The following is a 22,033-nucleotide window of genomic DNA, read 5'->3' as shown; positions in this document are numbered from 1 at the left end:
CGGGGCCGCGCGCGGGGCGGGGGCGGTGTAACGGGGTGCCCCCCCGAGGGTGGTGGTTGGGGGGGCGCTGAGAGCCCCCCGGGCGCTATAGGGGCGCGGGGGGGCCTGAGGGGGCCCCTGAGCGCGTGGGGGTGCGGGGGGCGGTGACGGGGGGGCCCCCTCGGAGCCCCCCCCTCGGAGCCCCCCCCTCGGAGCCCCCCGTCCCTTCACCGTGCCCCCGGTTCGGAGCTCCCCGGTGCCGGCGCTGGGCGCCGCTTCCCCCGAACGCCTCAGGGGCGCCGGGACGGGACGGGAGCCCCCGGCTCCCACGGGCGCCCCCGGAGCCCCGGGCGGCCCTGCAGGGCCTCGCGGCTCCCTGCGGGACCGAGCGCTGCGACCCGCTCCCGTGCTGCTCCTGTCCCACTCCCGTCTGGCTCCCGTGCTGCCCTGTCCCGCTCCCATTCCACTCCTGTCCCGCTCCCGTTCCGCTCCGTCCTGCTCTGACCCGCTCCCGTGCTGCTCTGTCCTGCTCCCATTCTGTTCCCGTGCTTCTCCGTCGCACTCCTGTCCTGCTCCTGCCCTGTTCCATCCCGCTCCCCCCGTTCCTGTGCCGCTCCGGCCCATTCCTGTGCTGCTGCATCCCGCTGCATCCCTCTCCCATCCTGCTCCATCCCACTCCCGCATGGGGAACAGGTCTGCGTGTGCGAGCGGCCGCCCCGCTGCCCGGCCGGGCGCAGGGCCGTGTTCCCGGCCCGCGGCGCCGTTTCCATAGGGAGCCTTTTGTTTACGCTGGTGGTGCCGCCGTCACCCGTGCACGGGGTGCCGTGGGGGACGGGGCTCTGCTCCTCGTCACCCGCTTGGAATCTGGCTGGGAGAGGGGCAGCTCCGCTTGCTTGGAGGGGCTGCCCACACTTAGCTGGGGCCGGGATCGCGGCGGCTTTGGGTGCTCTGGTTGTGGGGAGCGGAGCCGGAGGTGTCCCGGGTTGTCCTTAGGCACAGGCGAGTGTGGAAGCCTTGGTTCTTTGTCCCCTTTGCCACTGGGGAGGAAGCCTTGGAGCTGCACACGCGTCTCAAAGGGAAACGGAGCGGGCGGCCTGGGCTGGGTGAGAGGCCAGCCGGTGGTTTAGTCCGTGTTTGGGCTCCTGGAAAAAGCTGGGAGCAGAAGGATAAACTTTCTGACTTTCTCAGGCTGGACGCGTCCTGCCTCCTGTCTCCCGCTGCGTTCCCAGGGCCCCCGTGCGCGGCGGCCGGAGGATGAGGAGCAGCCGGAGCGGCTCCCCGCGGCAGGCCGCCGGCGCGGAGCTGAGCCTCGCGGGGCTGGCGGCGCCGGTGGCGCGGCGGCCGGGCAGCGCCGCCCTCGCCAGGCACGTGGCGCGCTCCGTCTCCGTCGCCGCCGACGGCAAGGCCAAGAGGAACGCGCTGGTGAGCCCGGAGAAGCCCCGTCCCGCGCTCGCCGCGCGCTGGGAAGCGGGATGTGCAGGGGAGCTCAGCAGCCCTGGGTCTTCCTTGCTCCTCCTTCCCTCCCCTGGTTTCCTCCTGGAAACTCCCCTGGGTTCCCCATATCTGCTGCCAGGGCTTTCCTGATGCTGCTGCAATATCAGTATCCTGGTACCGCAGGGCTTTCAAGCCCCGTCCTGCGCCCTGAGCACCCTCTGCTCCTGCTGGGATTCTCCGTGGCAAGCGGAGTGTTTTTCAGCAGGGTGAATGAGCCCCAGGTCCTTATTGGGCTCTCTAAAAATCCAGTAGTGGAGAATCCTGGCACTCTGCTGGGTAATTCCTGCCAGCTTGGCACTTATTCCCAGGACAGGTAATAAACACAGCCCTTCTCTGCTAGGAAGCTGAAAGCAAATGAACATACTCGTGCTTGCTCAGCAGCGACACGGGAGCCCGGCGGGAGCTGGAAGTAGCTGGGCTCTCTCGCACGGAGAGGTTCGCAGTGCCAGGAAAGCTCCTGCCCGTGCCCGTGCAAGGGGCTGGAAGGGGGCACCGAGAGCAGGGCTGTTCGGGACGCTCCACCCGGCACTGGTGCCGGCACCGCCGCTGCTCCGAGCTCTGCTCACTGCAACTTGCTCCCCCACAGGAAGATGCGGGATCCCGAGCCATTAACAACCTCCGGAGATCCAACAGCACCACCCAGGTTCACCAGCGGGGGAACAGCGCGCTCAGGTACCGCTCCAGCCGCCTGTGTCTGTCCCGTTGTGCGAGACCCCGCCGCTCTGGCTGACACCTCTCCTCCTGTGGGCAAAGCGGATCCTTTCCTGGCTGTGCTTTAACGATTCCCTGTGTGCACCATGGGTTGGAACCTGGCTGTGGAAATCCAGGGGCTGTCTTTTTGTAGGGAGGTCACGGGACTAGAATTTGGGGAAAGAGGGTGTATTTCAGTAGGCTGGAAGCTCCAGGCACAAAGGATTGATTCAGAGGGATGGGGCTGCTTGCTAAAAACAGCCCCGATGGACCTTACCGCCCCAGCCAAGGTGGGAAGGGGGAGTTATCGGCCTTCCAGGTGCAGCCTTGCTGTGCTGGAGACCACGCAACCACTCGTGTATCTCTGCTGAGATCAGGGCTCCTTGCTGAGCAGTCTGCTGGGGCACTGCAGAGCGGGCAGGACCGGGACACCGGCACTGCCGTCCTGGCGCCCTTTGCCTGCATCTCCTCTTAACTGCAGAACCTTCTTCCTTTCTCTCCTCCTCCCTCGGCCGGGGCCGAAGCCCAGAGCAGGCAGGAGACTTCCTGGCCTTCTTTGACAGCCCTTCTGGTGGACGAAAGAAAGGGGCGCCGCTGAGCAAAACCTCCCCCGAGAGGAAGACCACGTGGAACGTCTTGGTAAGGAGCACAGGGTGCCCGCAGGCTGCTGGCTGGAGCTGGTGCTCTGCCGGGTGCAGTCCTTGGTTTTGGTTTGATGGGGGAGTCATGCGAAGGATGTCCCCTGGATCTATGGATGAGGGTGGTGTAGCTCAGCTGTGACGCCAGGCTGGCCCTTCCTCGGCCTGCAGGCAAACCCGGCACTGCTCAGTTGTTGCTCTGGCCCTGGGGTGTTTTGGTCCCTCACCCAATGTGTGCTGCACGGGGCTCCATGCTTGTGTAGGCGGTGCAGGCAGTGCCTCGAGGCTGCAGGGCGCAGCACACGTGGGGGTTTCTCCCTATAAGAGGCAGAAATTGGCCTGCAGAGGCAGAGTCTGTTTTTGAAGAGGTTGGTTTGGTGCTCACACACACTTAATGCTTGCTCACTCCATGGCAGGACGATCAACCACGAGGATTCCCTGGATCATCCGGCACCCATGGCCCCAGCTCCCTTGAGCCACCAGCAGGCATGAGGAAAAAAGAGGCCACCGTGCTCCTGGCAGCCAATTTCACTGCCAACAACAGGTAGGAGCAGCACTGGACCAGGAGCCCTGTAAGCCAGGTGTCAGGAGGAATTAAACAGAAAATTCCTGGACAAAGGAGGTGGTGCTGATGCTCTGTCTCTGCCAGAACAGCAGGTCAAACACGGGGCAGACGGGTGACAGTGTGCGAGGCTGGGCTGTGAGGACATGTTTGGACGCTGCGCAGGAGGCTGATTGATGTGTGGAAGGAGCGAGGCCACCCCGAGTGTAGGAAAGGGACCAAGGCTTGAAACCTTCAGGGCTAGGAGAGACTTGAGCAGCGGCTGCCTGTTTGAATGGCCTGAAAAGCAGGCTCTGCCGTGCCTGCAGTAGTGCGTGTGTGTCAGCCAGCAGCTCTAGGGAGCGGGTGAGCTGCCCGTGAGGCCTCCCTGGCTTTTGCCTCCACGTGGAGCAAGGCCTGATGCTTCCTTTGTCTTCCCTCCACACAAGGAGCAACAAGGGTGCAATGGGCAACTGCGTCACCACCATGGTGCACAACAACTACTCCACGAGCGACAAGGGCCCCGCACCCAAAAGCTCCAACCAGGCGCCGAGCTCCCTCAAGTAAGTGAGCGGGCTCCTGCTCCGGGCAGCGCTGGGCAGCTGCTTCACCCTGTGTGTTGGGCCAAGCCTGCTCACTGTGCGGATGTGGCACAAACCGGGGCGGGATGGTAACCAGCAGCTTCACCTTCTGCCTTAGCAATGTCATCAAGGCGACCTCAAACGAGGAGAGCGAAAGCAGCAGTTTCATGAAGTCTCAGAAGAATTTCTCCAGCAACAACATCATGACCCACAACAACAACAGCAGCAGCCTGCAGCGGAGGCAGGAGGTGACCGAAGAGGAGGCAGAGAGGTGAGGCAGAGGATGGCTCCCGGGCACGAGGGCAGTGCCAAATGAAGGGGTGAGCGTGGGCATTGAGAGCAGGGGAGCTGGAGCCGGTGGTGTTTGTCCTGCGGGACTGGCTGCTGGCACAGCTCCTCTCTGGGCACGTTGGAGGACTGTTGTGCTGCCTGTGCCTCGGCTGGTCTGAGTTTCCCTCATCAGGGGAGCAAGTTGTGCCCACCCAAACCAGGAGAGGGCTGCAGTGAGCAGTCCTCGTGGCCTCCTGCAGCAGGATGTGGCTGGGGAGCCCTGCTGACCTTGCCCTTCCCTTGCAGGTTCATTCAGCAGGTGAACCTTGCGGCGGTGACTATCCAGCGCTGGTACCGACACCACTCGCAGAGGCACAGGATGGGAGCGGCCGCTCTGGGACAGCTCCTGGCTTCCAAAAGAGAGGTCTGTCCCCTGGCTTACAGCCTAGGCCCTTCTGAACCCCAGGCGTCCTGCTTGTCTCGGCGAGGGAGGATAATAAGTTCCCGTAGACACCAGGCAATCCAGCCAAGAACGGAGTTGTTGGAGACAAGGGGACTTCTGCTCTGCTCCTAGCCGGCTTCTTGCAGCACGGAGCACTGGGGCAGGTCCTGGTAATTGCAGGTGGCTGTCCCGGCACCCAGGGTTGATGATGCAAGTGGGAAGGACTGGGATCGAGCAGGCTGTGAGCCGCAGCGCTGCCCCCTCCACGGCATCTGTCCCTGTCCCTTGGCTGCAGCCAGCCGGAGAGCTGGCAGCACCAATGCTAATGCAGCCGAATTCTTGCTGTCTTGGACACTCTGGTGGCCAAAGGGGGGATACCCTGTCTCAGCTCGTGGTGGCGAATTGGGAGCAATTGGCTCACTGGAAAGTGTCGTGTCATCTGCAGCTATTTGTGTTCCTTTGTGTTTAATTATTTATCCAAATAACAAAAAGTACCAGAGCTCTTGTATGAGCGGTTCTATTTTTAAGCCTTGTCTCTTCGGTGGTTTCAGACCCAGATGACTAATAATTGCATTTAATGTCTAAAGAAGACAAGCTGCCCTAAAGTGGAGCTTTTCTGAGGGCCCTTTACTTGCAGGAAGGGGAAGGTTGTGGAGAGGAGGGGGAGGCTGGGGAGGGGGGAATTCCCTCTGGATACGGGGTGACTCCAGGAGAGTTGTGTCCTGTCCAGCGTCCCTGCCGCAGGTGCTGGGTGCTGGGGAGTCCTCAATAACACTTTTTGTCCCTTCTGTCGGGAAGGAAAGGCAGCAGCAGATGGAGGAGGGCAACATCCTGGATTTGCATGAGAAAAAGGACGAGGAGCGCCGGAAGATCCGCGAGGAGAAAGCGCGCCAGGCCCGACGTGCTGCTGTCCAGGTAGGGAGGAGGCTGCAGCTTCGTGGCTGGCTGAGCCCTGCCTCTTGGCCCTCTCTGTTTGTGAGATGGTAAAAGGGCCTTTTCTCCGCATCTTTAGGCTTTGCATGAAGCAGAATTAAAGCAAGTCTTGGAAATGGAGTGTTCCCTACTGAGAAGGAGGTGCCATAGAGCAGCTTGCCCTTTGTGTTGCTGCCAAGCCTTGGCAGCTCATTCAGAGCTTGTGAAGACAGTGCTGGTTTCCATCTAGTTCTTGGGGAAAGGGTGACCGTGCTGAGAAAGGGAGACTGTAACAGCAGCTCCGCAGAGTGGCTGAGAGGCCCGGGAGCAGAACCATTTTTGGGAATGGGATCTGTTCGGGTGGCTGGTGGACAGGGCTGACCCCGGCTCCGTGTTCTCTGCCTGTTGGTCACAGTGCCAGGAAGCATCAGAGCATCTTGCAGCTTTAACCTGTTCTCCCAGCCCTCCGTGGCAGGGAAGATCTGGTGCTGCTGGAGCTCGGTTGAGGGGCTGGTGACAGAATGTGTGGAGTTACTGGCTTGCAGCGTTGCTGGAAAGATTTTAAGATAACACAGTTTAACTTTGCCCTAAATGGAATCGTGTTGCAGCAGAAGGGGACAGCAGTGAGCAGCTGGAGGATGGTGACTTCTTAAGTAGCTGTTTGCCTGGCTGTTGTCACGTTTTATGCCGTAACTGACTTCCCAAAGCTCAGCCAAGGCAACACCTTGGGCGCTGCATCTTTGCTGCCCCGTGTGGTGCTTGGCCCTCGAGCTGGTGGTGCAGCCTGGCCTACTGAGCAGCCCTGGATGCAGGACGTGAAGGATGTGCGTGCCAGGGTGTATGGACAGCCCTTGCTCCACATGTTGCTGGCAGGACCGTGGTCACTACCTCCTGTTTGCCCACAGGAGCACGGATGGGAGCTGTTATTTCTCTGCTTTCTCTGAAAAACGTTGTCCTGCTTTAATACCTGAGCACGTAGGTTGCTGCTGTCTCTCAAACCTCTGCCAGTGTTTGCAAAGCAGTGCAGGTACATGACAGAACACCCCCTGGGCTGCACAGGGTGCTCATGGCTTGTCTGGCCCCACAGGAGCTGCAACAGAAACGGGCCCAAAAGGCTTCTGACACAAAGCGCTTGGCAGAAGAAGAACTTGCACTGGTGAAGGAGAGCAGAAGGGCTGCAAAGAAGAAGCCTGCCAAGCCTGCTTCTGCAAAGAACATCAGTCCGGCCAGCAGCATCGTCAAAGCTAATAATGCTGGTGAGTGACTTCTGCAGGTTTCTGATGCTTCGGGAGAAGTGTTTGGCATGGGGGCAAGGAGGGTGATGGAGGTGCAGCGCTCCCTGAGGGGAGCTGCATCGAGTGAGCTCGCTCTGGTTCCTGCAGATGCCAATTTCCACTCACTTGCTGCGGAGGCAGAAGAAGGCACCCTGGCAGACCTGGGCTCCCTGCCTTCGCGGGATCCCGGCGTGGAGGACAAGCTGCAGGTGGGCCTGGCCTTGCCTCTTGGTGCTCCTGGCACCAGCTCTTCTGGTGCAGCTTTGGAGCCTGGCTTCACTTCCGAGGACATGCAGCAAACCGTTTTTATTCTTTGGTGTGTTTTCCTCTCCCTTAGGATGTGAGCTCCAGAGAGCCAGGCGGAGAGGATCTGGAGATGGTGGCTACTGCTGCGAGCAGGGCTCAGTCCAAGGTCACTCTCAATGAGCTGCTCGACACCCTCAGGCTGCTGGAGGAAGAGCCAGAGCTGCTGCCCCAGCCAAAACTCCTCAAGAAGGACAAATATGCCTGGATTGATGGGGTAAGCAGAGGACCGAGTGTTGTCACATCTACCCCAGGAGTTGATCTACCCCAGGAACTGGCTTTCTTGTGAAAAGAGGCTCTTTTGCGAGGGTTGCCTCCATCCACTGCTGCTGGGGAATACGTAACAGCTCTTCTTCTGAACCCTTGGGGCTGTTGTAATGAGGCTGCCTTCCTTGTTAACTGCTCTGTGTCTGCCCGGCAGGAATCAGACTCTAATTCCCTGACTGCTGATAACTTGGAGAAGTTTGGGAAGTTGAACCATTCCCCGGGGGTCCCTGAGGATGGGGCCCTGCTCTCTGAGGCCAAACTCCAAAGCATCATCAGCTTCCTGGATGAGATGGAGAAGTCTGAGCAGGAGAGACCCAGGTCCGCCGCTTCGGCCACACAGCGCGAGGTGAGCGCTGAAGCAAGAGGCCATTCATGGTGGAGAGACAGCGTGAGATCCCGCGGGGAAGGGAACTCTCTCCTCATCCCGGCTCCAGGTGATCCCAGCTCCTTTTAATCCAGTTTTTGTGTCCCAGGGACTCCTCTCTGAAGAGGAGCTGGCTCATTTGGAACAAGCCTCGGCTGTTGCCACAGAAGTCACCAGCTCCATCATGAGGCTGAAGCTGGAAGTGGAGGAGAAGCAGCGAGCTGTCAGCCTGCTGCAGACAGCGCTGGTGCGTGAGGCAGATGTGCTCCTTGCTGGGGAGCCAAGGCCAAGAGCCCAAGACAGGTTATTCTTGGAACAGTGTCTTTACAAGGCAAGCAGATGACTCTGTGAGCAGAATTTACCTTCTGTGGCCCCAGCAATGCTAAGTTCTGCTGTGCTGCTTGTGGTGAGAAGCCCAGTTTGGTGTGTGCTTCTTGCCTTTCTCCCTACTGCCTTCCTGATTGGAAAATCATCTTCAAAACCCTCCTTAGCAGCTTCCTCACCAGCCCAGAACCCCAGCCAGGGCCTGTGTGATGCCCGTTCCTAGGCAGAACTCTCCTGTTTTCTGTCACCTGTGTGTTTGGGCTGTCCTTCTGATATTAGGACATGAGTTCAGGACCAGGCTGTCTTAGGAAAAGACTGATTTCTGGTTGTTCTGGCACCACAGTAGTGTTTTCCTGGTGTGAAGGTGACCCAGGCATCTCCTGTAGAGGTGCCCGGGTGGGTGTAACATCCTCCTCTGATGTCTCATGGCTCTGTTTCTCCCCTGCATCCAGGCTCAGCAGAGGGAACTGACTGTCCGTCACGTCAAGCAGACTGAGACGGAGCTCAGCCAGCAGCTCCGGCTGCAGCGGGAGCAGTACGAGGCCGCTATCCAGCGGCACCTGACCTTCATCGACAAGGTAATCGCTCCTCCTCACTTGGGTCTGCTGAAGCCAGGGGCCAGCGGAGGTGGCCGCGCTCTGCCTGGCTCTCATGCCTTGTCTGTGCCCTACCCAGCTCATTGATGATAAGAAGGTGCTGAGTGAGAAGTGTGAGGCCGTGGTAGCTGAGCTGAAACAAGTAGACCAGAAATACAGCAAGAAGATCGCCCAGATGCAGGAGCAGCACGAGCTGGTGAGGGGACTGGGAAGGTGGGCTGCAGGTGCAGGAAGGAACCCCGTGCTGACACGGCCACGGAGCGGGGCTGAGCGGCCTCCAGCCCGCAGGGGCTCGTGTCGCTTCTCCCGCTTGGAGGCTCCGTTCTGGCGGGTTGTGCTGCCTGCACAAGAGGTCCGTGTGAGCTACACAGGTCACAGCAGGCTGAGTCCTCTGCCTGAGGCCTCTCAGCCCGGAGCCAGGGGTATGGGACTGACCACGAGCAGCATCAGCTCCCCCAGGTCCTCCTGTGGAGGGAGCTCCCCCCGGGCAGGGAGGTAACGGGGGATTTCACCTAAGCCAGAGACAAAAGCCGATGCTGAAACAAACTCAGTGCCACGGAATTTGTGCCTGTGACCATATCCTCCTATGTGAAGTTATCACCAAAGCCCTTTGCTGGAGGCGGAATGCGCAGAGCCAAGTGGGAGCAGGATTATGCAGGCACATGGGGTGTGTCTTGCAGCTAGATACCAGTAACAGACCTCTGTGGGTGTCACAGTGCTCTTGCTGTGGCCAGTACCAAACACACCAGGGGTTGCACCGTGAGCCTGTGCAGTGTGAATCCTGTCCTGGAGCCATCAGCGGGAGCTGCTCCCTGTCCACTGCAGCGGCCTCGTGGCTCCTTCCCTTGGGAACGTGCAGAGGGCTCCCTCTTCCGTAGATGGAGACAGTTCCTTCCAGCCTGCGCTGAACATGGAGCGTGTGGCTGGCTCCTGCGTGGAGCTCATTCAGCTCTGCACCCCGTTAGCCTCCAAGCTTGGTTTGTGTCCAGGACTCTGGAGTGGAGACAGTGTTTGCACCCGTCTGAGCCTGTTTTAATGCGCAGCTTAACACATAGTGAAGGCTTGGCTTGTTTGCCTTAGTGTTCAAACCTGTGTTTGGAGCCCATCTGGAAGGAGGTGAGGACAGTCTCGAGGGAAAGGGCTCGGTGCAGCGGAGGAGCTGCAGCCCTTGCCCCTTGCTCCCTGCTCACCACAGGCAGTGCTGACGGGGCTGGCCTGGGAGCTGTTGCTGCCAGGAGGTGACGCAGAGCGAATCTCCTCCTCTGCTGCCTTGCTCTGAGGCCCGGGCCCTGCTTGGGGTGGGTTGTGCTCCCAGCTCTGCAGGCAGCTCCCGGCGGGATCTGCTTCCCCCCAGCAGTGTTTGTCCCATGGGCTCCTGCAGCAGGACGTGTCCTCGTGGCCAGAGCCGCCTCCCTGGGCTCACAGCGCCCAGGCCTGGAGCTGCAGTTGCTCTGGGCGCTGCCAGGCCCTCGCTGCATCTGTGTGTTACCTGCCCCGCTTGGCTGCCCCTGCTGCTCTCCTCCCCTGCATCCCCTGCTGCTGCTGCTGCTGCAGGCGGCTCTCCTGGGTGCTCCTCTCCTGGGGCTTGTCTCTCTTCTCCATCCTCTCTCCTCTCCCTTCTGTGATCCCCTTTCTCTTTCCCTCTCCTTTTTCTCCCCAGGTCTGGCGCTCTTTGGGCCCCTTTTGCGAGGTAAACGTGTTCTTTGCTCTTTCCCTGCCTTCCCACCCTGCTGGGAGCGGCTTCGCTGCCGTTCCTCCGGCAGCAGCACCAAGGTGGAATCAGCCCCTTCAGAACCCGGGTGTTTCACCAGCCTTTGTGCTCGGTGAAATGGGCACAGACCTGGGGAAGGCTGGAGAGGTAAATGCAGTCAAAGGAGAAAGCGAGAGCAGTGGTTGTGCCTGGGCCCTGCAGGCTTTGAGGGTCCTTGAGGAGCCTTTGGTGCTGCAGAAACTTGCTCTGTGATGATATTGCAGTGTTCTTGGAAAGGGGCTTGTCTGTCCTTCCTCCTTGGGGGCCTTCTGCCCGCAGCCGAAGCCAGGAGAAGGAAGCGTCTTCCAGAATGACTCCCCATCAGCCTACGGACAGGCTGCTCCGCAGGCACCATCTGCTCTGAGGAGCACGAGCAGCCTGGAGCTCCCGTCTCCTTTCCAATAGGTGTTCTCGTTTGTCAGCCCCATCCAGCAAGCCCTTTCCTAAGGGGTTTGCTGTTTTCTCCTGTGCTGGAATTCTTCAGGGCAGCAGCGGCCCGATCACCCAGGAGAGGGAAGGCAGTCCTGGGGGATGTGCATCTAGTTCACTGAGCTGGGGAGAACGCAGCTGGCCAGGGCTGCTCGAGTGCTCTGTGCACAGCCAAGGTCATCCCCTCTTGCCTACAAGTTTCTTTTCGACAGCCAAGCTCCTAGGTTAATATGTTTTTTTTCCTCCCCTGCCTTGTCTCTGAAGTTTTCTGGTTTGTTTCCAACAGGAGATCAAGAAACTCAAGGAGCTGATGAGCGCAACAGAGAAAATAAGGCGAGAGAAGTGGATGGATGAGAAAACCAAGAAGATCAAAGAAATCACTGTGAAAGGTACAGGCAGGTCCCTCGGCTGGGCTTGGAGATGGGACGGTGCTCGTGGTCTCCTTTCCAGCTGTCTGGGGCTGCGGGGAGCGGTGCTGGCGCTTGTGCGCGGGCTGCCGCAGGGCTCTGCCTACCCGTCTGCCCCAGGGCTGGAGCCAGAGATCCAGAAGCTCATCGCCAAGCACAAGCAGGACATCAAGAAGCTGAAGGTGCTGCACGAGGCCGAGCTGCTGCAGTGTGACGAGCGGGCGGCGCAGCGGTACTCGCGCCAGGCGGAGGAGCTGCGCAAGCTGCTGCAGCGGGAGCGGGAGCAGCAGAGCCAGCGGGAGCGGGAGCTGGCCCGGCAGCGGTGTGTCCTGGGAGGAGCAGGCTGGGTGGCTGGCGTGGGGGTGCTCAGCATCCCCTCGCAGTGCTTGGTGACATGATGAACAGTTAGTGTCCCCAGAAACCACCCCCAGCTCCCTCCAGCAGCCCTGAGCAGGGACGTGCCAGTGAACCCTGCACGCAGATGGCACCTGGTTAACCTGGGGAGGACACGCACCACTGTGGTGCTGCAAAGCAGGGGCCAGTGTCCCAAAGCAGGCAGGTCCTGAGGCTGCTCTGCCCCCGCAGGTGCGAGAAGCACTTGGAGCAGGAGGAACAGGCGCTGCAGCAGCAGCGGCGCCGGCTCTACGCGGAGGTGGCCGAGGAGAAGGAGCGGCTCAGCCAGCAAGCGGCCAGGTGAGAGGCTGGGACAGGCCTGAGCTTAGGCCAGTGGGGCTGGTTTTCCCGGGAAAGATGCTTTAGGAAGAGGGGAGGTTCTCGAGGGGGCTGCGGCGGAGCAGCCTGGGCAGGTCGCGGCTGGACGGGGCCGTGGGGCCGGCGTGGACGTTACAAGCTGTGGTGTGTCTGTGGGCAGGCAGAGAGCGGAGCTGGAGGAGCTGAGGCAGCAGCTGGAGGCCAACAGCTCTGCGCTGACCAAGGCGCTGAAGGAGGAATACGCGAAGGAGAAAGAAGAGCACGAGAGGCGGCATCAGGTCTCTTATCTCTGGGGTGTCCCCTTGTTGGGCTCTAGCTGCTGCAGGGCACGAGCTGGCCCTGCTTGGGCACAGGCCATGCAAGTGCCAGTGCATCGCTGCAGCCCTGAGCTGCACACGTGGGGCTGGGCTGCCACATGCTGGCACCGCTGACCAGCTCCAGGGCTGCTCCCATCAGCAAGCGGCGGGTGCAGGGGCTGGCAGAGCTGCCCAGGCGCTGAGCGTTCCCACTCCTGCTTGTCTCTGCAGGCAGAGGTGAAGGTGCTGAAGGACCGGCTGGAGATGGAGAAGCAGGCCTGGGAGGCCAACTATATGAAGAAGGAGGTAACGGCTCGAGCTGCCCTTCTCTGAAAGCATCCCCTTTGGGGCTCAGAGAAGATCTGAGGCGACGTTTGCCATCTGTGTGTCTGTCCACAGGAGGCCTGGCTGCTCTCCCGGGAGCGGGAGCTGAGGGAGGAGGTGAGGAAGGAGAGAGACAAAGAGATCGAGTTGGTAATCCAGCGCCTGGAGGCCGACATGTCCTCCGCCAAGGAGGAGTGCGAGAGGGCGGCAGAGAACAGGTGGGGAGGGAGCGGGGGGCCGAACCCCGAGTTCTCCCTCCTTGAGGGCTCTTTCTCCTCCCCCATCCCCTGGGGCTTGGTGCGTGTGCCCCTGAGCTCTGCATGCGTCGTGGGGTTGTGCTGCCCTGCACCCCACATTCCTCTGAGGGGGGACAAGGGGTTTGAGAGCCCCCCGGCACGGCAAGAGGGGAGCAGAGTGACGAGCAGCGAGATGAGCTCCGTGGTGTCCCGGGGGACGCAGCTGGCCCGCCTTTGGTTTCTAGCTAGACCTGGCATTCCCTCTGCCCGGCAGCTTCCTTCACACTTCAGCGTGTTGGCCTTTTCTGCGTCTGGCCTCAAGTCACGGGCTGCCTTTGTGCATTTATCCTGCCTGCTCCCTGCTCCGCGCGCGGACCCGGGCAGATCCTGCAGCGTTGTGCGGCAGCGCTGCAACGTGCGCGTGGGGCCGTGTTAGCTCAGCGAGGAAGAGCTGCCGGGGAGGAAGCTTCACTCCCTCCCAACAAAGCGCGCGTCCCCTCGGTGCTGCGCTGCACGCCCGAGAGGGTGACGCCAGCCCAGGAGAGCCGCAGTGCGGAGGAGGCCGGGAAGGGCCTCGGTGCGGCCCGAGGCTGAGCTGGGCTGGCTCTTCTTGCCTCGCTTTAGGATTAAGAGGATCCGAGACAAGTACGAGGCTGAGCTGCAGGAGCTGGAGAGGTCTGAGCGGAAGCTGCAGGAGCGGTGCAGCGAGCTGAAGGGGCGGCTGGCTGAGCTCGAGGGCCAGAGCCTTCAGCTGCAGGGCCTGCTGAAGCACAAGGAGCAGGAGCTGCAGGAGATAAGCAAGGCGAGTGGGGAGCGGAGTCGGCGGGGCTAGCTCCTCTCCCTGCTCCATGCTCATCAGGGCTGTGATTCCTCTGTCCTGGCCGCAGGTGAGGGACCAGCTGGCGCAGGAGCGGAGCAGCCTGGCAGACGTGATCCGCCAGGAGTTTGCCGACAGGCTGGTGGGCACGGAGGAGGAGAACAGGCAGCTCAAGACGGAGATGGCCGAGATGAGAGCCCGGCAGCGCCTGGAGCTTGACAGGGTGGTGCGGGAGAAGGATGAAGAGCTGGAGGAGGTTCACAGGAGGTGAGGCTCCCTGCGCCCGCACTGCTGCATCCTCTCGTGCTGTTTCCAGCCCTGCTAGGGTAGAAGGAGAGCAGAGTCACCTGCTCTGTCACTGAATCCCATGGCCTTTGTGGTGACCTCCAGGCTACCCTGTGTGACCCTGTCCCCAGGGCAGCTCCCCTGCTTGCCTGGAGGTTCAGTGCGGCGGGAGCAGCGTGTGGGTTCCCGCCAGGAGAGGACAGTGCTGAGCAGCGCACGTGCTGCTGCGGCAAGAGTGGGCGAGCGCGCCGGGGTCGCGGCGCCCGCGGGGCTCAGCGGTGCTGGGCGCGGGGCTGCTCGGCTGCAGCCCCTGCACGGGCCGTGCTCCAGGGAGCCCGGGCGGCTGCCCCCTGCCCCGGGCCAGCGAGCGGGCCCCGCTGCTGCACCCGGAGCATTGGAGCATCCCGAGAAGCAGCCCAGGCCGTGGGCAGCGAGAACCGTGCTGGGTGCGGAGCTCGGGTGCCAGCCGGTTTGGGGATGCTGCTGTCACCCGGGCTGAGCGTCCGGCCAGGCAGCTCGTCTGCAGCTCCCTCCTATTCCCCTGAGCCTGCCCGTGGGGCAGAGATTTCCCACATGAAAAACGCACCTGAACTGGAAGCGTGTCTCTCAGGGGAGCTCTCTGCGTGGGTGCAGAGGGCTGTGGTCGCTGCTGGCCCCGCGGCGCCCGCGTGCAGAGCTGCAGTGAGCTGCTGGGGCACGAGCACGCGCGGCGCCCTGCCCTGCGGCTCCCGCCAGGCCCTGGCCTCAGCCCCCATCACAAGGGCTCCCGGCTCCTTCCAGCTGTTGCCAGCAGCCTGGCAAAGGCTGAAAGCCAGGGACTCGTGCTGGGAGCTGTGGGGAAGGGTTACAGGTCGGGCAGGACCTGTGCAAAATGGGAGGATGCTTAGAAATAACTCGCTTGTTAATCAAGTCCCAGCGAGTGAATGTCCCTCTCCTGTTATAGGTTACTTGCTGGAAGCTCCCTAATGCTCAGCGGGGAATCAAAGCGCCCTGGGCAGCTCGTGGGCTTTGGGTGGCAGCTCCTGGGTGGGAAGATGCTGGGGGCAGGAGGGGCATGTTGCAGCCCCTCGGGCCGCCTTGAAGCCCCCGCTGGGGTCAAGGGGGTGCCTGGAGGCCTCAGCCTCGTTGCGTCTCCGTGCCCAGGGTGAAGACGGCCCTGGTGAGGAAGGAGGAGAGCGTGAGCAGCCTGCGCAAGCAGTACGAGGTGAGTGCGGGGCGGGGGGCGGCCGGCGGCGCTGCCCGGCCGCTCAGCGCCCGCTCCCTGCCAGGCGGCCCTGCGCAGAGCCCAGCACCTGGAGGCGCTTCTGGAGCGGCAGCGGCAGCAGCTGCTGCCTGCCAAGTAGCCGGCCCGGCGCGGGCCCACCGCTGTATTTATTTTATTGTTTTTTTTTTTAAACCATCCTCTGTTACTCGTGTCTCGGCCCGTGACTCCCGCTGGGGGCACTGGGTAACGTTCAGCTTTTCCTTGGTTGTATTTTAACAATAAAACGTGCGCTGGTTTCTAGAGCTGCCCCTGTGTGATGGTGGGTGTTCCCCGGGCGCGGGGTGGCCCTGCTCCTGGTGGCCGTGACGTTTTGTCCCTGTCCGTGCGGGCCGGGCCGGGCTGCTCGTGGGGGCAGCCGGAGCCCCCCGGCAGGGCAACGAGGGGCAGCGGGGGGACCTTCCTTTGAGGAAAAGGGATTTGCCAGGGGTCCCTCAGGCCCTGAGCGGCACTGGGGGGCCCGGGCATCCTCCTCTCCCCCCGTCGCTTCCCTCACAGCGAGGGACCTGCCGGTGGGCGCGCGGGGAGGCCCCTTGGCCGTTGCCACCTCCAGCTCTGTCACCCGGGGGTCACAGCCCGGGGAGCACCCAGCTGCCTTGGGCTGGCTGCTTCCGCTCGCGGCAGGGCCCGTGTGCCCCGTTCCCCCGCAGCGGCGGCCGGCGCCCGCGCCCGGCTCCGCGGCTGCTTCCTCATCGCAGTCGCGCCGGGTTCATGGTCTGTCCTGCCAGCAACGGGCTCGGCTGTTTCCTCCCTCCTGTGCAACCCGAGGCGGGCAGACGTGGGTCTCCATCCATGCATCCATGTGCCAGCGCTGGGATCCCTGGGCCAGGCCCGGTTGACGGAGCAGCGCCCGGCGCCAGTGGCCGGGAGCGCGTGACGTGCGGCGCGGGGAGGCCGGGCAGGATGTGGATTTTCACCGCTCGCGCTCTCTGACGAGCGCAGATCCCGCGGCCTTCCTGCCCGCGCCATTTGCAGCGTCGGGCCGGGCTCCGTGGGCGCCCGTCCCCCGCGAGCGCCGCTGCCCTCCTCGCGCTCCGGGAGCCGCGCGTGCCGCCGCGGAGGCGCCCGGGAAGCGGCCAAGGGGCGAGAGCCGCGGGGCCCGTCCCGCGGGAGCCGCTGCCCCTCCGTGCTGTCCCCTGCGCTCCCCTCCTCGCCGCGCGGCCCGGCCATGCGGCGGCTCCCCGGGGGCGCCCAGCGGCGGGGCCCGGCGCGCGGCACCGCGGCGCTGCTGCTCGCCGCCTCCCTCCTCTCGCTGCTGCTGCTGCTGCTGCTCCCGGCGCCGCGGCAGCTCTGGCAGCAGCTCGGCAGGTAACACGGCCCGCGCGGGGACGGGGACACCGGCAGCCCTGCGTGGGGACGGGGACACGGGCAGCCCCTTGTGGGGACAGGGATGGGGACACAGGCAGTCCAAGTGGCGGTGGCAGTCGCCTGCTCTCACCCGGCTGCCCATGTCCATGTTTCCCCTTTGATGCTTTGGACCTTGGCATTTCCCAAGCTGGGGAATCATTAACGCCCGGGTTAACCGTTGCTCCTGCGCTCCGTGCACGGAGCGGACCCTGGCACCCGGGACCTGGCCCGGGAGGGCCTGGCTGCTCCTGCCTGCTCCATCTCCCGGCTCTTCCATCACCGCCCCTGGCACCGCACGAGCAGCGTCCCCGCGGGGCACTGATGCCTTTGGCGAGGGCAGCAGGGCTGGATGGTGGCGGATTGGGAAGAGGATGCGGCTCTTGGTGTCACTGAGCGGCCCCGCTCCCCCTGGAGCGCTCGGCCCCACGGGACAGCCTGGGATGGCCCGGACGGCTCCAGCGGCTCAAGGAGCTTCCCGGGTCCGGTTCCCGGTGCGGTGCCTCCCGGTGCCTCCCGCCAGCTCCGCTGTCCCCGCGCAGGATCCCGGGCAGCACTCGCGCCACGGCAGCCCCGGAGCCAGCGGCGCAGCCACCGAGCAGGGCTCCCGTGGTGACACTGTGGCCCAGCCTGGGGGACACGTACGGGCAGGACAGGACCTGCTGCAGCTCGGTAGGGCTCTGCGCGGCCGGGATGGGAGCGGGGCTGGGGAATCCTCCGAGCGGGCAGCCCGATGCCGAGTGGGACCAGGGCCCCAGCAAGGTCTCCGCGAGCTCCATCGGCGTCCCCCGCCATGGGGTGTCACATGCCGGTGCTCGCAGGAGTGCCCCAGCGGCATCAGGAGCAAGGTGGCGGCCACGGAGTTCAGGGACGTCTTCCTGGAGAGCATCCCGGTGCTGCAGTGGGCGCAGCACGCGCGCCAGGACGAATACCGGCGCCTGCGCCGCTTCCCGGGCGCGCACGGCTGGAGGGACGTCGGCTGGGACGGTGCGAGTGGCCGCGGGGGACGCGGCGTGGTGCCCGGCCGCCCCGCGCTCACCCGCCCGCGCCGCCCTCGCAGTGGTGCAGGCGGCCCTGTCGCTGCTCAACACGTCGGCCAACGGCGCCTTGTTGGAGCGCGGGCGGCGCGGGCCCTGCGTGCGCTGCGCCGTCGTGGGCAACGGCGGCATCCTCAACGGCTCCGGCGCCGGCCGCGCCATCGACGCCCACGACTACGTGTTCAGGTGGGGGGACGTCCGTGCGGGGACAGGGACGTGGTGGCGGGGACGGCCGAGAGCTCACGGCCCCGCGCCGGCCGCCAGGGTCAACGGGGCCATCACTGAGGGCTTCGAGAGGGACGTGGGCAACAGGACCTCCTTCTACGTGTTCTCCACCAACACGCTCATGAACTCGCTGAGCAGCTACGCGGCCGACGGCTTCCGCCACCCGCCCCAGACCCCGGTGAGGGAGGAGAGGCCGAGGGCTCCCCCGGCCCCCACATGGCCAGGGGACCCATCCCCACAGCCTCCCAATGGGTCCCCGTGAGCCCCCGCCGTGTCCCCCCGCCAGGAGACACGCTACGTCTTCCTCCCGGACCACGACCGGGACTACCTGCTGCTGCGGGCGGCCGTGAGCGGGCAGCGCGTGCAGCGCGGCAGGGACCGGGGCGCCTGGTGAGCGCGGCCGCGCGAGCGGCACCGGAGCCGGGCGGCCGCGGCCCCGCGGCGCCCGCTCCCTGCAGCCGCCGCCGCCTCCTCGCAGGCCCCAGGAGCTCTTCGGGGAGCAGCTGCGGGCGGCCAAGTTCAAGATGCTGCACCCGGACTTTGTGCGCTACGTGCGGAACCGGTGAGGAGCGGGGCGGGCGCCACTGCCCCGAGGGGCACGGGCTGCTGCACGGCGCCCCGGCCGCCCCGGCCCCTTCCCGCAGCCGGCCCTGCGGGGTGGATGCGGTCGCTATGGATATTCCCTAGCAACGGAGGGAGCATCCTCAGCCTCCCGCCGCTCGCGCTCCCAGGTTCTTGTGGGCCGACATCTTGGCCACGCCGCGGCACGCGCTCTACCGGCCCTCCACCGGCGCCGTGATGCTGCTGGCCGCCCTGCACACCTGCGACGAGGTAGCTGCCCGCACCGGGGCCAGGGGAGCCCTGGGGCCCGCGCGCTGCCGTGCGCGGGCAGTGCAGGGTGCATGGTGCACCGTGCAGGGAGCACAGGGCACGGTGCAGGGTGCATGCAGCACATGGCATGGTGCACCGTGCAGGAAGCACAGGGCACGGTGCAGGGTGCATGGGGCAGGTTGCACGGTGCAGTGCATGGGCATGGTGCATAGGGTATTGAGCACTGGACATAGGCATCCGTTTTCTCCCCTGGGAGGTCCCCGTGCAGCCACATGTCCCCACGCGGCCGTGTGTCCCCATACAGCTCCATGTGCCCATGCAGCCGTGTGTCCCCATGCAAATGCATGTTCCCGTGCAGCCGCATGTCCCTGTGCAGCCGCGTGTCCCGTGTCACACAGGTGAGCGCCTTCGGCTTCCTGACGCCTGACTACCAGGCCTACTCGGACCACTACTTCGACCGCAGGCACAAGCAGGTGCAGTTCTTCGCCAACCACGACCTGAGGAAGGAGATGCAGCTGTGGCAGCAGCTGCAGCGCTGCGGCCTCCTGCACCTCTACACGGGCAGGACGGGGACGTGACGCCTGCCCGGGACACTGGGCGTGCAGGAGGAGCAGGACTGTCCTCTGCAGTCCCAGGGTGTCCCCCCAAAGCCCAGGGACAGCCCTTGTGGTAGGGCTGGGGCCTGGGCAATGAGTGCGATGAGTTTTGCTGGGCCTCGGCCCGCCCCGTGCCTTGGTTTCCTGCTGGAGCGAGGAGGACCCTCTCGCCGCCCCGGGGCTCCGGGAATGGCAGCGCCAGCTCCTTTGTCCCTGCGGTGCCGCTGGGAGCTGCCGCCCCCGGAGCTGGAATCGCTCCCGTGAAATCAATTAATCCTGTGAAATCCGGCATGGGGAAAGGCGACGGAGCGGGGCCTGGGTGCCGCTTGGCCCGGGGATTTGGCCCCCGTGAGCACAGGGCCAAGCGAAGCCCCCGGCCAGGCCCTGCTCCGCGGGGTGCGATCGGCACCCAGGACCCTGCGCCCGGAGCTGCCCAGGTGAAACTGGAATTCGCAACGTGGGAATTGGTAGCGTGCTCCTGCAGCAGCGTGTCCGTGCCCAGCTCCACCTCGCGTCCCGCCGGGGCCGGCCCTGCCTCCCCTCGCCGGCACCACCGGAGCTAATTTCTAGGCCAGTGCCCGGTTCAGACATGAATAAATCAGTGGTGTTGCATAACCGGTGATGCAGATTTACGCCGGCTGGCTGCATGCGCCCGGCTCCCGGGGCCGCGGCTCCCCGAGGAGCGGGAGCGCGCGCGGGCCGGGCACGGGGCCGCCTCCGTGGCCGCAGAGCCCCGGCCCCGTCCTGGTGCTGCGCGGGCAGAGCCGGGCTCCCCGCCGGCTCGGCAATCCCAATTATGAAGCCTCTCTCCGCCGTGGATTAGTCGGGATAGGCAGAGCTCTTGGCTGGGAAGGAGCTGGGCTGCGCTGCCTGCAGACGGGGCAGGAGCAGCTGCTGTGGGCACCAGAGCCCTGCGGCTCATCCCGCTGCCCGTGCCGGTCCGGGACGGAGTGGCGTCAGGGGGAACCTCCCCGGGACCCCCCGTGGCCTCGCGGTGCCGCGGGGCGGGAGCTGCGGGCACCATGGGCCGGCGGGCGCGTGCCCGACACCGGCGGCTTCGCGGCCGCCCCCGGCTCCATGGGGCCGCCTGAGTCAGCCCTGCCAGCTCAGCGGCACGAGGCGCCACGCTGGGAAGGGCCGCGCACGGGGATCCCGGCCGGCTCCCATGGCCCGCCGGCTCCGGCACAGCTCCGGTGCGGCTCCGGCACAGCTCCGGTGTGGCTCCGGCACAGCTCCGGTGTGGCTCCGGTGCGGTCCTGTGGCTCTGATTGCACCTCCAGCTCCAGCACAGCTCCATCCTGGCTCTGGTGCAGCTCTGGTTCAACTCCAGCACGGCTCTGGTGTAGCTCTGGTGTGGAGCTGGCAGCTCTCCCCATTGCAAGCCCAGGTTCACCATCTCCCTTGCTCCGTTCATATCCCGCTCCCTTGGGGATGCCGGCACAGCTGCCGAGGGCCGGGTCCCCACGTTGCCCTCCCCATGGCACCACCAGCCCATGTCCTGCAGCCCCGACATGTCCCTGTCCCTCTAGCCCAAAGGCACCAGCCTGTCCCAGGAGAGCAGGGCGGCACTTGCACCAATGCTGCAAAACCCACCTCGCAGGTGCAGGAGCTGCAGTGCTCCTGCGTTTTTCCTGGGAAAAATCCTGGGAGCTCCATTCGCTGCATTTTCCTGGGCCTGGAGCAGGCTGGGCCGCTGGTGAGATGCTCATGCAGTGCGCACATCTGGGGCAAACCCTGTCAAACCTCGCCGAAACGGTGCAAAGCTCACCAAAAAGGTGCCAACCTTGCCAAAACGGTGCCAGCTTTGTGCTAAAGGCACCTGCAGCCCGTTGACAAGGGGAACGGCAGAGACGAGACCTGTTCCGGAGCTGCAAGATGTGGGGGTTCTCTCCCAATGACAAGGCGAGTGCTGATTCCCTGAGAAGTCTGTAATTTTGCTAAGCCCTGCATCTATTTGTGGCAACGCGACATGTGCAGCGTGGTGTTCTTTGCAAGCTTGAAGTCTTGTAAAAATTTAATCGTGCACGCAAAATTTGGCTTTAAATATTAAAACCAACTGGGGAGAAGTGTGAGCCCCGTGCTAGGAGGTGCATGGCACGCAGAGCGGGGCAGGGACGTGGGGCAGGGATGTGGGGCAGGACCAGGCTGCCCCATGGCCGGGCTGTAGGCAAAAGGAGGGCAGTGCCCACACAGGACCCAGCTGGGGTCCCACTGTCCCACTGTGGGGCCCCTCATCCCACATGACGGGGTTGCAGGGAGACACCTCCATGGGGCTGGGGGTCCTGACAGCCCTGGTATGGAACTTTTGGGGTCCCAGATGTCCCACAATGGGGCTGGGGGTCTCTGATCCTGTCGTTAGGCTTGGGGGCTGCCTCGTCATGGGGCTGGAGGTCCCAGCTGCTCCACCATGGAAATGGGGGGGATCTCTGACCCCCTAACATGGGTCTGCAGGGGGACCCTGATGCCCTGCCATGCGTCTGGGAGGGCTGCTCTGCTGTAGGGTCCCAGGGAGGTGTCGGGGGCCCCAACAACGAGATGGGGGGTCCCTGCTATGGGGAAGAGGGTCCCAGCGAGGAGGTGGGGGTCCCAGCAATGAGGCAGGGGGTTCCAGCTCTGGAATGGGGGTCCCTACTGTGGGCAGGGGTCCCTGCTGAGGGAGCGGGGTGTCACAACCATGGGGTAGGGGTCTCTGCTATGGGCAGAGGGTCCCTGCTCTGCGGCGGGGATGTCTATTGTGGGGCGGGGGTCTCTACTGCGGGGCGGGGGTCCCGGCTCCCCCGCGCCGCCCGGGGGCTGCGTCGCCTCCACC

The 22,033-nt window shown here is 64.1% G+C and overlaps 2 protein-coding genes across 2 annotated transcripts; both read left to right on the top strand.

Moving 5' to 3' along the window:
* The first annotated feature begins 1,233 nt into the window (after nucleotides 1-1,233).
* CEP131 (centrosomal protein 131) lies at nucleotides 1,234-15,432 on the top strand. The gene is made up of 26 exons (XM_026036918.1): nucleotides 1,234-1,401; nucleotides 2,060-2,145; nucleotides 2,688-2,802; nucleotides 3,218-3,345; nucleotides 3,792-3,905; nucleotides 4,042-4,194; nucleotides 4,500-4,617; nucleotides 5,434-5,550; nucleotides 6,635-6,803; nucleotides 6,930-7,030; nucleotides 7,159-7,341; nucleotides 7,546-7,737; nucleotides 7,865-8,002; nucleotides 8,532-8,657; nucleotides 8,755-8,871; nucleotides 10,336-10,365; nucleotides 11,141-11,243; nucleotides 11,382-11,583; nucleotides 11,847-11,954; nucleotides 12,133-12,250; nucleotides 12,500-12,574; nucleotides 12,668-12,810; nucleotides 13,453-13,630; nucleotides 13,716-13,912; nucleotides 15,074-15,134; nucleotides 15,199-15,432. The coding sequence occupies exons 1-26, from the start codon at nucleotides 1,234-1,236 to the stop codon at nucleotides 15,271-15,273; spliced, it is 3,315 nt and encodes a 1,104-aa protein (XP_025892703.1). The 3' UTR covers nucleotides 15,274-15,432.
* A 470-nt stretch (nucleotides 15,433-15,902) lies between these two features.
* LOC112945294 (alpha-N-acetylgalactosaminide alpha-2,6-sialyltransferase 2-like) lies at nucleotides 15,903-19,383 on the top strand. The gene is made up of 9 exons (XM_026036852.1): nucleotides 15,903-15,969; nucleotides 17,059-17,207; nucleotides 17,357-17,522; nucleotides 17,596-17,758; nucleotides 17,837-17,975; nucleotides 18,084-18,187; nucleotides 18,276-18,359; nucleotides 18,529-18,628; nucleotides 19,027-19,383. The coding sequence occupies exons 1-9, from the start codon at nucleotides 15,903-15,905 to the stop codon at nucleotides 19,204-19,206; spliced, it is 1,152 nt and encodes a 383-aa protein (XP_025892637.1). The 3' UTR covers nucleotides 19,207-19,383.
* Nucleotides 19,384-22,033: the final 2,650 nt, after the last annotated feature.

Source organism: Nothoprocta perdicaria, unplaced genomic scaffold (assembly GCF_003342845.1).
Source record: "Nothoprocta perdicaria isolate Ctin4 unplaced genomic scaffold, notPer1 scaffold_187, whole genome shotgun sequence".
Lineage (NCBI taxonomy): Eukaryota > Metazoa > Chordata > Aves > Tinamiformes > Tinamidae > Nothoprocta > Nothoprocta perdicaria.
Note: the sequence above shows the minus strand (reverse complement) of the source record. Positions and strands in the feature narration are given on the sequence as shown.

What these genes read in the sequence shown, in the direction of transcription:
- CEP131 (XM_026036918.1), top strand. Translation starts at nt 1,234, where the DNA reads ATGAGGAGCAGCCGGAGCGGCTCCCCGCGGCAGGCCGCCGGCGCGGAG. An exon ending in AGCACGAGAGGCGGCATCAG is followed by an intron (nt 12,251 to 12,499) that starts GTCTCTTATCTC and finishes TTGTCTCTGCAG; the next exon opens with GCAGAGGTGAAGGTGCTGAA. An exon ending in GCCTGCGCAAGCAGTACGAG is followed by an intron (nt 15,135 to 15,198) that starts GTGAGTGCGGGG and finishes GCTCCCTGCCAG; the next exon opens with GCGGCCCTGCGCAGAGCCCA.
- LOC112945294 (XM_026036852.1), top strand. Translation starts at nt 15,903, where the DNA reads ATGGTCTGTCCTGCCAGCAACGGGCTCGGCTGTTTCCTCCCTCCTGTG. An exon ending in GCAACCCGAGGCGGGCAGAC is followed by an intron (nt 15,970 to 17,058) that starts GTGGGTCTCCAT and finishes GCCTCCCGCCAG; the next exon opens with CTCCGCTGTCCCCGCGCAGG. An exon ending in GAGGGACGTCGGCTGGGACG is followed by an intron (nt 17,523 to 17,595) that starts GTGCGAGTGGCC and finishes CCGCCCTCGCAG; the next exon opens with TGGTGCAGGCGGCCCTGTCG.